The 14,336-nt window shown below is 42.3% G+C and overlaps 1 protein-coding gene across 1 annotated transcript in view; it reads left to right on the plus strand.

Annotated features, from left to right (window-relative positions):
* The window catches only part of PKHD1 (PKHD1 ciliary IPT domain containing fibrocystin/polyductin), a 261,269-nt gene that overhangs the window by 234,067 nt on the left and 12,866 nt on the right, over positions 1-14,336 (plus strand). The window contains exons 60-61 of the mRNA XM_069805584.1: positions 10,307-10,442; positions 12,213-12,300. Coding sequence (XP_069661685.1) covers positions 10,307-10,442; positions 12,213-12,300 — 224 coding nt within the window. The remainder of the gene's footprint in view (positions 1-10,306; positions 10,443-12,212; positions 12,301-14,336) is intronic.

Genomic DNA, 14,336 nt, shown 5'->3' on the forward strand with positions numbered 1-14,336 from the left:
CTGTCTTTCCGCCATACCAAGGTATGCCATAGCCTGCAGAGTGTGACAGGTATGAGACCCCTCAGTCGGTGTGTCCATTATTGGTGATCAGAACAAGAGGAGCAACAATAGCTACGCTGTGGGAAAGAAACAAGGTACAGATTTTTTAAAGAAGTTCACCAGAACCCTATTAAATGCCTATAGGTTCCTGAATGCATTAGTGTAACATCACGGAGGGGGAAGCAGAGATCACCTAAAAGAGAGGACCACCCTTTTCTGTGTGCTGGGGGAGAAACCTTGTGGCTGCCTTTTCTCAAGCAGAAATGATGTCTTCTCCACACTGAGGACTGCTCTCCCAGCTGGGGTTTGTCTCCACATCTGTGGATGCTCTGTGAAACCTCTCCGAGCGGCAAGGATGAGGAGAGGCTGTTTTATTACAGGGAGGAGAGCAGTGCTAGCTGAAAGCCACAGATGCAGCATCTCGGTAGGGGAAGACCTGGGGATGTATACCGAAGAGAATACTAACATCACCGGATCATAGGACCAGCTCAGAGCTCATCCACCCTTAGCTGCTTGGGCTCCTCTGCAGTGTTATTTATTGCTCCCCATCAGTCATAGCTTTTCTGGAATTACTCATGGCTGACATTTCTGATGCAATAAGGCCACAGATAACTTGTGAAATGAAATCAGGGTTTTCCTGTTGGGACATGTAGTATCCCCACTGTCTATCTCTCTCTCTTTAGGCAGTACATGCTAGCACAGGCAAGGATAATGGGGCTGGGATTACAAGTCAGGCTAAGTATTCCAGTGTATTTTTCTGTGGAAGGAAAAGAGAAATATTTTCACCCCTGAGTCGTGCAAAATCCAATCAGGCTGTCAGATATACGCAGAACCTGCACTCCTGCCGGGCCAGTCTCCCTGCGGTTTCAGACTAGTGGCTCCTTTTGCATCAAGACAACAACAAAAAGATCTTTGATCAGCAGAGACTGGGTGTTCGTCTTTGCAGCCCAGGACAGTGAGGCTGAAGGGAGCCTTGGAAACCTTGCTGTGGTGGGGTAGATAGGCAGTCAGTCTGTATGTCACATTGCCCTTAAAAAAATGACTTGTCCGTTATGATTTGAAATGCTTTTTTACGTGATTTTAATTTAACTCCTTTGTTAGGGTCACTTCAAGCACGGCTCATTGGTTTGTCAAGGAAAGACAGAGGTGATTGCTATCGACTGCTATAGTCTTGCACAGCTGGAGAATCAGAGAGATGATTATCACATAGTTTTATCTTTCTGTGAATGCCTGTGTATTAATGCATATTGCAATGTATTTACAGATAGAAATCTCTGTTTTGCAAAGTTTGCCTAGTATCAGTATAAATATAAAAGTGAAAGAATGAGAGAGCACAATACAGAATATATTGGGTGTGTTTGTGCTGGTGCCTTTATAGAAAATCAGAAATATAAAGCTGGACAGTCGTCCAGAAGCCATTTAGTCCATATTCCCACACTGCAGCACGATACTTTTTGCTCCTTCTTAATGGACCTTTAACCTGCTACAAACTGAAATTTGCAGAAATTAGTCTTTCTTTATTAAGAGTTAGGTTTGGGGTAGCATGTGAAAAACAGTGTGTGTGCAGGAGATAACAGTGTTTGAGACTCACAGCAAGCAATAAAAGTGAAGCAAATCATCAAAGAACTGCTCATTTAGACAGCAATACCCATGCAGAGGACTAAATGAGAAATTACTACTAATTCCCTCTGTCACACGGCATATACCCAGGCAGGCAGGGTTCGAGGTCCAAATTAGATTAATTCTGACACATCCTAACCCCAAAGTGCTCAGGTTTGGTAACCTTTGTGCAGGTTTCAGGCAGGCTGCTGTATGGAATTGCACAGGGTTTTAAAAAAGGGAGATGACAACTTTTTTCCTGCGTAGGGATCCAACTTTTCTGCCAGTGGCTAGGCAAAGGCAGGATGCTAAAAATCATGACCTCAGAGCTGCAGCTATTGCAGCACTTGAGGTTCTATCAAGGTTTTATCTGCCACATACCCCTGAAGTGAAGATGCGGAAAAGGTGATACTCAGGAGCTTAAATTGTAAGTTTAAAATCTCCTTAAAATTAAGCTTACATAATTTTAAGTCAGATATTCGCAGGGACACTGTAGAGGGCATATTCTTGAGTAGCATGTGTCACTCTGCTTTTTGATGTACAAAAAAGACAAACTCAGTTCAAGTAGATACAAGGAAGGACATTTAGGATGATCATGGAAATGGAGTTTATTTTAAGATATAAGGAGTAGAATCATAGAATCATTTAGTAAACAGTTTGGTCTGTTTAACCTGGCAAAGCAAGGCTGAGGGAAGATACCAGCCTAGCTGTGAAAATATGTTAGAAGACAGAGAGGAAGCTCTAGACACTAATGGACAAGGACAGCACAGGAACAAATGGATGTAAAGTATTAAGAGGTTAATTTACATTTAAAAACGGAAGAAGGTTCCTCCTCAGAGAACAAACTGGAAGAACCTTGCAATAGAACTGGAAGAAGACCGCTTCCCATTCAACCCCACTCTATTTTCCTAACTTTTTTTCCCACATGGCCAAAGCTATATTCTGACTTTTTTTTTTAATACTTTGGGAATAGCTGAGGTCCATTTTTGATCAACATCTCATTTAGTAGTCTAGTAAAACTGTGGAAAAGTACACATGAATAACCTAGAAGGTTTCTAATCAGAGAAGTGGGATTCTGTAATGGGTTATTTGTAGGAGCAATGGGATAAGAAATTTCATGAGAATAAAAAGTGGAGACTAATACATGTATAAACAGTGTTATGTCATATAAAACTGTGTGATCATATCGCACTTAAGGAGTCAGGATGACTTGCACTATTTTGTTCTCAGTTAATAATTCTTTTCAAACTGGGAAATTGAGTAGTTGCGGGATCTGTCAACAAGAGGTAGATGGTCATCAAGAACTCAGAGACTCAGACAGATCTTCTGCATGGAAGATGGTGGCAATGGAGCCTTGTGTGTGAAAAGAGTTTGAGGGAAGTCATTCTGGATCCCAGAGGTGAAGTTTTTTTATCACAAAGCCTTTTGCTATTTCTTTTTCTTCTGGGGGCATGTTTAGCAGAAAATCCAGCAACTGAATGGGCATCAAAACTGAACTGTCAGTATATTGGTGGTGTCAGGAAGGCACAGTCGTACCAGGGATGATGATGCCACACAAGGTCTTTGGCTATGTAGATGTTAGATTCCAAGGCTGCTATTTTAGCATTTTTCTTCAAATTGAAATCAGAGTGGGGAAACTGAGGAGATATATTGTGGCCTCTGTCCATGGTTAGTAAAGGAACTAAATTGCAGCTTAGACAGAAACATTTTTCATTCAGGGACTGTCCTAAATAAGCACAAAGTATACCTTGCAGAGTAGGTATGTGAATTGTTCATGCAGGTTGAAGGTAGCACCACAATATAGATTACTGTTAATTACAGTGATGTCTTCCCCAAGCCTGAGTGTCTGTCTTTGGGGGAAAAAAAATCCCAAACAGTCAAAGTAGTCTGCTTCTTTGTATACGATCCTTATGGGAAGCCACTATTTCCCTTGTAAGTTTTCAAACAAATCTCCAAAATACCCTTCTAGACAACAGCCATGGAGCTTCATGTTGCCAGCGCAAATCAGAAAACAGTAGTTTTTCACCACTGCTTTCCTGGAGTGGACCCCTCTGGCAGTGTAAGTGTTAAAGGCTCTATCACTGACTACCAATCTCCCAAGCTACCTTCCCCCTCTTATAGAGAGCCTTGTTTTTAAGCTACTTTTCTGCTAGTATCCACTGCACATAATAAACCTACCTAAATTTTGCCAATCCCACTCGAAGGTGATGCTTGTGAATTACAAGGTTCAGGCAATTATCTCCACGGTAACCATGGTGGAAACCACAGCTTGCTCCATCAACGGGCTTCCAAACCCAACTGGTTCCTCTGCAGGAAGAAGGGAGGAGGACGTAGGAGAGGTAAAAGGAGTGCAGGAGAGAGCAGAGGAGGAGGAAGATGAAGGGTAGAAGGGACTCAGGAAGGGGAGTGCTAGCAGACTTTGTGGGTCGCTATGGGAGGAAGGAGGGCTATATTACCATATATTCCCCACATCAGTGTGGGTCTTTGAAATGGAGGGGTTTGTGTTATTAAATCTCCATTAAAAATAAAGGGGACCAGCTGAAGAGAAGCTTTTCCCAATTCCCCAGTGTACTCCCAGAAGTTATAGACGTTTGGACACATGCGGGAGAGCCAGGAGTGTCCCCATTGTCCTTCTTAGGGACTGGAAAGAGATCTGGTCCCAGCAGCACCCCAGTGCTGTCAGACAAAACCTGCCTTGCTCATGTCACGTATGGATCCGTTTTCCCCCTTAACAATTAACGGGACCTGCAGTGAAAGGGATGATTTACATGACACGTGCGCACAGCAGAGACGAGCTGCCAGCCGTGTCTCCGAGGGACCGATCCTTTCCCCGCTCCGCCGTATTTAAAACGTCAGCGCTGTCACCTCTATCAGCAGAGCTTGTCTGGCGTGACATTTGAGTGAGTGACGGCCGCGTCGGCTCCCAGGTCAGCCCGCTTCGCCGTCGCATCGCGCTCTTGACTGCTGCTGTGCGTCGGATGGGAAAGGGAGGAAAATTCTTCCACATGCTTTGTTAGCAGGAGTCTGGCCAGCAAAGGGTTAAATGGCTCGGGGTGCTGGGTCTTTGTGGGGATGTGTGCACGTATATCTATGTATACGTGTGTGTGTGTGTATGTATACACACACACACACCTTGGTTTGGCTGTAGGACCTCGCGCCCGCAGGCCACAGTCACATTATCATCTGGAAATTGGATAACGACAGCACAATGACAAATCCAGGTTGCTTGCAATAAGGTGCTAATCCCTTTGCTTTAATATCGGAGCAGCGTGTAATGATGTTTGGACATCACTCCAGTTTACTGACGACCCCACTGGGGCCAGCAATAGAAGCGTACAACTGTCTAACAAGCCATCAGGTGACCGCCGTCGTCAAAGCAACGGAGGATGCAATCTAATCTTCCCTCCATCCCTTCCAGCTCCCAATAAGGACCAGATTATAGAAGTGGCCCATCAATGCTTGGTAACTCGAATCAATTAACGTTAATTCGCACAATGCTATGATGTATTGTGATCACTTTCATTTCGGAGAAGGGGGAAGAAATTGCTATAATTCACCTAAAATGAGGTTGTCTATGGTGCTGAGGTATTAATTGGGTGTCCATATTAAATGGAAAAGGAGCACGGTAGTGAAGGAAAAGTGGATGAGTGACTCTCTTGGCTGCTATTGACCTATCAGAAGAAGACAGTGCCCTTTTCCTTTGCTTTTATCTATTACAGTTTTCCCTATTGCGTGTCAAGTTGATGTATTATAAAAAATTCATTTGGTGACCTTTCACCCCCCTAGCAGATTAAACAATTTCACTGGGATGGCATCATTAACAGGGCCTTGCATTTAATGATGATTTCTCTAAAAGGCCACGGAGATTCGATTTTAAGCTAACAGATTTATTGCACTATTATAACATATCGTAAAAAACTGTACCACCTACGGTCTGGTTTTAGGATAGAAACTGTTTAAGAGTTTATGTGGAGCTTAAAGTGGTATTACCTTGGGATACGCAGCAGCGGCAAGGCTCTGACCTCCGGCGGGATGCTGTTTACATTTAATAAAAGACATTTCTCTGACAGTAAACTTCGGGAGTGTGTTATGGAGGAGGCCTGGCTTAGCTCCTCGCCACTAGCAGGCGGCTTTGTAGGTAGGGGTATTTCCGCTCATCTACAGCAATTAATGGAAGTCGGTAATGAATTTGGAGGCTGTTTCTCTCCTATCTGATGCATCTGCTCTGTCCCTCTCCTTCTAAAGGCTCCTGGTGATCCCACCTTGCCCTTGAGTGGATCCATTAAGTCCTTCCAGCCTCCCGGTTTTTCTTTTTTTAGGGTGTCTTATCACTCCAGACTGCAGGAATCTGGACTCCACCAGCTGCATCCACCAGGCAGCTGCTTGCCTTCACCTCTTGGTGCCACTGGGATTGAAAAGTGCTAAACGAAGGTTGTCTGAGCGAGGGGAGAGGACTGCCCTTACCGGGGAGACATATCTCTGTGTTCCTGGACAACTGTGTCCATGCTCTGTGACTATATTTGCTGATTTGTAAAATGGGGAAAAAAAATTCCTGAATGCTAAATCAGGAGCCATTTGGAGTTTGGACAGTCTGTAGCAAATGGAGAAATGAAGATCTGATGGTAGTAGTGCCCCAAAAAGTTAATGTCAGAAGAAGTTGGTCAAAAAGACTGGGTATTTTAATTAATATATACTCCAAGAGAGTATGCATTGGACCTCTTTTTCAGAAGTTTTTCAGTCTAACCAACTTACCTGATGCTTTCAACAGCCACAAAATATCTAGCTTCTAACTAAAGCATCTTTGCTTTATGAAAGGAAACCCTCACAATAATTAGATAAAGAAGCATACTCTTCTTGCCCAGCCTTGCCCACAGAGGCAGCTCAGTTATTTGTTTCTTATCCCAGTTCACCACCAACCTAGGCCCCCTTGCTAATTCTCCACACTACTAGATATTCTCTCATTAGCTTTCTGCCATCACAGCATCTGACCTCCAGGACAGTGGACACATGGCTGTGTTCAAAGCTCCCTGCTGGTGCGAGCTAGAATATTCATTTAGGTGCCTAGTTTTTTTTAATTTTGGTCTTATTGACTCAACCTACATGAAAGAAGGGAGACATCAATAATGTCTAACACCATGGGTCCCGTTCAGTCCATTGCTTTAGTCCTCATAAGGAGATATGATCAATATTAAGTATTTATTTTTTCTCTGTTGTCAAGGGAAGCTGCAGCCTGCTTTCCACTGGAGTTTATTTCCTCTAGCTTTGATTTCTTTCTATGATATGGGAAAGCATGGGCATCGGTGGAAATAAAAGTCGTCCTTCGGATAGCTTTTTTGCTTAAAGTAGGAATGACCTCAGACTCCTCACTGTCTTCTGGATGCTCATATTTCTCTTTCCCTGTTTCTTTTACTTAATGATAAGATCTGCAGGTGGAGACAAAGTTCTAACGGTGCAGCTGAGAGGGCACAGGTACCTGGTGTCTGGCTAACTTCATCACCACATGACGTGAGAAAACACTTCTCACCCGAAGACGCCAAGTTCCTCACAGCCCTTCCAGTGAATCTGTACCTACTTTGCCTTACACAAGTCCTCAGCTTGCCTATCTCCTGTCTTCAGTACAGCATCTTCTTTCTTGTAGCCTGTCTTCTCTTCACCAGCAATCACCGTCTTTTGAAGAACAAAAAAAAATATCTCTTTGGCTTGACCATGATGCATTTTGACATATTATTTATTGCTCAAATTCCTCCCAATCTCCTTCTCCTTCCAAGGATATACTGATGCCACAACACTAGCATGACAGACATACCCAGGTAAATGTTCAATTTGTTTCATTGTCTGATGTTTATTAGGAAATTAAATATGCCGGGGTCTGTTCTCTGGCACCAAGGTCAGCTGATATGGATCAGCCTGTGTCCATAAAATTAAATTCTCTCACACACCGTGTCAGGGTGGCCTCATCCAAACTGCCAAGTGAGAATATTTTCTGACTGTATTAGCTCCCAGACCATTTGGGAGCTGTCCTGGACTTTGCTATTGGGCCTGGAGCACAGCTTGTGATGGATGGACAGGTTAACAGTAGAGGTGATCAAGTGTCAGCGCCAAGGCTTATTCTTTGGCATTATTTAGTTTTCTAGCATAGATGTATCCATCAACTTTAATAGACCCTTGACCCAGGTTCTCAGTCTGATGTCTTTCCCCTTGAAGTCAACTGATAATAATAGCTGCTATTATTGTTGCTGTTGTTATTATTGTAATTCTAATTAAAATGACAAGCTCTTCTTGATTTCAGGGAGACTTCCTTCCCTCTGCCCCAAATCTCTCCACCTAGTTGCTCAATCACACCTCAATACCTGCAGTAGACCCTCTACTTTCTAAGACCTCTAACTTCTTTGCTACTAAAGAGCAGACACTTGCTCTCCTGCTGAGCCTCAGCATGTTCAGCAGACACGTCTTGGCACTGATGGTGAAAGGATCTGGGAGCTCTGGTGTCCCTGCTGACTAAGGTATCACAAGCAGCGCCTGCTCGCCCGCTGTGCCCACGTTTAGAAGAGCTGCAAGGCACTGAGCAACGGAGCTGCTCCCCGTTGAACACTGTCAGCAGGGAATTGCAAACCAGCCTGCTCCTTCCCAGCGTGATACTTCAGGGTAGTGACAAAACAGCACGCTCTTCGTGCCCACCAGGAGGAAGGCAGGTCTCCTGGCTCTGGTCCTTGCCAGGCTACACGCACGCTTCTCCGTCCCCACTTCCCAGTGGCAAAGCTATGCCAGGAAAGCCTATTTTCCTTCCAGCCCAAATCATCAGGGCAGCCGCAGGCTGATCTTCTCTCCTCCTGCTCCGCGCTGACGCTCACTTGCAGGAACGTAACTTGCTGCGCGCAGAGTTGCACCCTAAGGCTGGGGCTCCCTCACAGCAAGAGTCAGGTTGGACTGTGTGGGCTATACACACCATGGTCCGTGCTGTGTTTGCTGAATTCAGGAGAAAAAAAAAAAAAGACTTTAATTTTTAAGCATACATGTGTATTTCTGTTTTGGTTTGTTTTCTTTGCCATTACTCACCCTAGGGAGTGGGAACTATTTCCTACAACCACATTTTGCAGCAGTCTTCCTATAAGTGTGAGATGAGCACAGTTTTACCATGTAGGGCTTGAGGTGTGGAGGCAGGGCATTTCATGCCAACATTTTTTTCTGTTTTTTGGAAGTTTTAAAGAAGCTGGAGAGAGGAAAAAAAAAAATTTTGGCTTACAGAAGCCATGCCAAGACTCACCTGGACTCCGCTGGAGTCAGGGAGCTCACAGAAATTGCAGCTCTCTGCCCTGAAAACAGGAGTGACTTGGTGTATGAGTCCTGCAGTGAGTTTCAGTCACAGTGCTGCATGCACGCTTACGGAAGGAGGTGGCTAAGAGCAATGATGAACGCATTTGTGCCTTTGACATGAATTTCAAACATAACGCTGCCTTTCAGACTTTCCCACTCACAAAAAAGAAAAAGAACCAAGGTAAGAACTGAAACTTAAATCCTTGAGCTAGGTCTTCTAGTATTTCCCATCAGCTGCAATATAAACAGTTTCTAGTTTGTAATGCATAGTAACACTCTGAAAACAAAACAAAACAAAACAAAACAAACAATCCACAAACCAAAACCCAAACCAAAAACCTGAGTTAAACCAAAGGAAAATTATGCTTCATATATCTTCTGTTTGTAAACACCTTTAAGCAAACACTAGAGATGAATGAATAGCTTTTCTACTTTCATTTCAAGACAATACCAAACCCCCAGCCACTTCACTGCAATTGCAGATTAGAGGGTTTTATATATATATAAATTATATATATATATATATGAGATACTAAATGACACAAAACACTGGAAGAAGGAATGAAATGATATGGGCTCAGAATAAAGTGTTGATTCTTTATTCAAATGCAAAAACCCTCTCCTGGGATGCTCTGATTTAAATTTCAGTCTTGGAAAAAACCAATGCCTTTCAATGGGGTGTCTGTATACCGCTATATTTCAGTATGCAGACTTCACAGATAATGAAGGGAAAGAACACAGGTGTGGGAGGATAAAGAAATGCAGTAAAGCCCTGTAAGTGCTGTGCTTGTGTAGAGGAACCGAAACTTTGTTCTTAGAGGAGTTCGAAGGTGTTCACTGGAAATCTTTCTGCTGGACAGGAAGGTTCCACTGCTATCAGTGCACTGCAATGAAGACTTGGGACTAAGGCATTGGGTTTCTGAATCCATAAAATCCCTGTCTCTGCCACATACTTCCAATGGGATACAAGGGAAATAATTTATTTTGTTAATTTCTCAGTTTTCCATCTGTAAACTGGGGATTGAAACAAAACATTTTTTTATTACTTTGGTGCTGCTGTCTCCTTGGAAGTGATGTCTGTTCCATATTTCTATACATGTTGCTCTCATCCAAGGAATGAAAGTGCTGTGATAAGGTAAATTAGTAGTTGTTTGGTATAGTGCTCCTTCTTATTCATAACAGACACTAAATATTTCCACCTGCATTACTAAGGTGGAAAATCCCATGAACACAAAGTAACATGTAATTCCAAGGAAAGATGTGAATTAACTCCGGGACTAGCATTGGGAATGTTCATAGCATTAATTTTTTTTTTTTATTAATTATTTTTTTAACATTCCTTTGCATGTGAAAGAAATGGAAGCAGACAACACCCAGGAACGTGCCTGTATGTGAGGCCCTATAATATCTCTGTTCAAGTGCAGCCCTCAGATGGAGAAATTGAGAAACAGCTTCCTGTGCAGCCGAAAATCATTTTCCTGGACATGAAGGTAGGATTTTTCTCTTTTGTAGATGGACGCCTCTATTAATTCTATACAATTTTGGCGTTTCCAAGCAATCCAAAAGCTATGAGACAGACCTAAATATGGTATAGGACAGCTCTATAAATAAATATGGCAAAGGATAGCTCTATAAATAAGCAGTCATTTGTATTCTGGGAACTTCTTCCAGGATGGACTTTGTTCATGTTTTTCAGCTTTTTCCACAAGGGTTAGATTCATTCTGTAGAATTCACTGTGTGCAGTTTTCTGATTTCTGCTCCTCAAGTTTTGAGGAATGTGGGAACAACACCACAATCATGAAGTCTGGCATTGTCAGGTATAATGGGGTATCCTGAGCTGCCCAAGCAAGTCCTCACCACGCAGAGAAGTGGTAAGTAGAGATAACCATGTTTAAAAAAAGCTTGGACGTCTATGTGATGTGATTTATCTCTGCCAGAGGTGCTAACACAAGTCCTGGAAGCAGCAGACTAGGTCCACTGAGTTATTAGATGTGGATGCACTAGGTTCAGTCTCAGAGTCATATGAAATCTGCATAGCATGACTTTGTGCTATGTTTCTATTTCCTTTGTATTTTCATGTCTTCTTTCCTGTTTTCCAACTATTTTCTATTATTATGGAATCATTCCCATTTTACTGGACAGGCCAAAAGTATAGCCACAGAATAACTAGCCTCAGGTATGACATTTTTACAGTGTTGTCCCTGGAGCTCGGTATCAAATCCAAGCTTGGACAGCTTTGTGGACATTATTTCTGGATGCAAAGTCACTTTATAATAAAGCCAGCTCTGTATTAGTCATGAGACTGATTTTACAGCTGTGAGACACAAACCTTTCAGCTTCTTTCTGTTTGACTTCAGTTTCCTACATGCAGGCATCTTGTTGTGTTGTAAGCTGTGGAATAAGCTCTTTGGCCTCCAGGTCCTGTAGAAAAGTAAGACCTTTCCACAAGCTAACTCTGCTGGATGTAAACATTGTTGGCTACCTGAAATGACACACAAAACTTACATCTAGGCAATTGAATCTTCCCTTGAGATTCATACCCTTCTTCAGATGTGTTTCAAGTTTTCTGTTAGGCTTGAGAAGCAGTAGCTCTCTAAAAAAATAAAAAAAATGAAAGATAATATATTTATATACACATAGACTATAGGATCTAGATCCTGCACACCTATTACAGCTGGGTAATTTAGGTATCAAAATGAGTTTCTTTCACTGAGCATATGGGGAACTTAAATCTTCAGCCTGACTAAATTGACAGACTGAATCTACTCAGTTTCCTTGAACTTGTGGAGTCACCATCCTTGGAGATACTCAAAAGGCATCTGAACGTAGTCCTGGGCAACCCTTTCTATGTGGCCCTGCTTCAGGAGAGGGGTTGGACCAAATGACCTCCAGAGGTCCCTTCCAACCTCAACCGTACTGTGATTCTGTGAACTTAGACACCATCAAAGCCACAATGTCAAAATTACCTACTTCTGATAGGCAATATGAATGTGAACCTAGATACTGCAAGTGAAGCAGCAAACCTTGCCAGACTTTATTGAAACAGACCTGAAGTTGCCAGAACTGGTTCGTCTGAGCTTAAGCTCATCTTAAAGAGTTATGGTGAGCTTTGTGACATTTGTAACATATGACATGTAGATGCAAACTGCCCTCCCACTGGTGATTAAAAAATTATTACAATTGTTAAAACCGTGAAAACTTTCTTTCCTCTTGTTGAGGAGATGAGACTTTAATTCTTCTTTTTTGTTCTTCCTCCCAGGGTCAAAGAGTTGACAAAGTGGGGCCTCCCTCAGAACCCTGGGTTGTATCAGCTCATCTGAAGGGCTCCTCCGAGGCTGTGCTAAAAGGTTTGGATATGTTTTCTTATAGCGAGGGTTATGGCAAAGCAGCTGTGCAGAATGATGGTGATAAATTTAGGAGTTGTCCCTGAGAAATACTGGATAGTCTTTGGGCTGAAAAAAGAAGGTTGCACTAGGAGTTTGGTGAACTGCCCAGTCATGTGCTAGAGAAAGAGAAGTTTATACAAAGTATTTTTGTGATGTGGCAGCTTAGAGGGAGTATATCCAGTAGTTTATCTTGAAAAGAGATATCTTAGATCAAAAAATAAAAGAATGAAGTATTAGAAATCCTAATACTTGGTTTTCAGCTAGTGTTAATTGGGACATTTCCTCAGAATCAATGACAACCCGTTTGTCCCAGCAAAGGATCTGGCAAAGTAGGGGCAGAAACAACTGCCTATTGTTTGTAATTAGCATACTTTAATATGGAAACATTTTTCATGAAGAATCTAAATATTTCTCTTCTGATCCTCATTTATTTAAAGACCTGAACTCATGACTAACTCTAAGCATGTGAGTATTTCCTTGAGGTTATTGAGGTTATGAACATGCTTAGGTATAGAGTCCACTAGAAAGTGGAAATTATATTGATTATAAAGCATCCTAATTTCATTGCTAAAATCTTTAAATGTAAGCAAACAGCGCACACATTGAAAGGTGAGGTTTCCTATTACAGGTACAGTATTTTATTTGCAGTAAAGCCATTTGTGTGTTAGCTTTGACTTGAAAAGTTCACATTTGGAGAAGATAAGTGGCACTCGTGCTGTAGATCAGAGCTTCTCGCCCTTTCAGTCCGTGTTTCTGTTAATTAGACATTCTTCCTACCTCATCGTAGTTCCAGGTTTACAGGTTAGAAAAATCCTTTGGTCTTTTCTGCTGTTTTTCATGCCTTTTCAGGGCGGTACACCTGACAGGTTTAGAAACATGGGTCTAGATGAACCACAGGTTATTGGATCAGCTACTGGCTAACAGTGGGGGAAAGGAAGGGAGAAAGGGAGGAAGCGAGGAAGGAGTCAAGGAAGGGAAAAGAAAGAGAACACAAAAAGACAGAAAAGAAAGACAAAAATAAAGAGAAGAAAGAAAGATGGAAAGAAAGAGAGGGAGAAGGAGAAAAAAAGAGGAAAAAAGAAAGGAAGTCACCGAAGAGAAATGCACTTCACATTCTTTAAAAGATACATGCATCAAATTAATAGTCAATAAACTCCAGCAAAGAAAGAACTGCGTAGTACAGATGTTCTGCATGTAATAGTTTGCTGCAGTTTTTCCTTTGACAAACGTCCTTATTGCACTCGTCTTTTGAAGCATATGAAAGCAGCATTTAATCGAAATGGGTCCCGTCTAGCACACTGAGGCTGCCTCATCTGACAGCAGCCAAACTGCCTCATGGAAAGTAGTTTAGCTCCAAATTAGCTTGCTTCTATGTTAAATACCAGCTTGCCTGAGAGATCTTTGTGAAGACTCCCATATATATCTGTAATATTCTGAGCTTTGAAGCATATGTGCCCAAAAGCTGAGATAGTCTCTGTTGAGAAGTACAGTACAGTACTCCAGGCTTCATCATAGACTAGAAATGGCAATTATAAAGTATTTGAACGCAGCTGACAAGACCCTCTATAAAAGCAGTGTTACAGTGAGTATCAGAGCCGAGAAAAGTCTTGGTAGTCTGGGCAGATACTGTCCTAAGGAGGATCGCATGTGTAGTGGATAAATAGATGAGCCAGGATCAGGCTGGAGCAATTAGAGAAATCTAGATTCCCAGCTCTCCACCAAGTCTATTCACAGTATAAACTACTGCCTATTTATCACAGCTGGTCCTGGAGACTCACAATGAAATTGGGTATTTGGTGTGCTAGATGTTGTACAAAAGTAGAAAATATATATGTAGCCAAAATTGACTGGGATATTAGTAAATTAAATAGTACCAGATCACGGAGAGGGGAAACTTTATCACTTCTGTTGCTAGATCATTAAAATGTGGCATGCTTTTGCCCAGAACCTTGTCTCAGGCAATTTCTGGCCATGGTTCCGAACTCAACACAGCAAGG

Source organism: Haliaeetus albicilla, chromosome 18, assembly GCF_947461875.1.
Source record: "Haliaeetus albicilla chromosome 18, bHalAlb1.1, whole genome shotgun sequence".
NCBI classification, from domain to species: Eukaryota; Metazoa; Chordata; class Aves; order Accipitriformes; family Accipitridae; genus Haliaeetus; species Haliaeetus albicilla.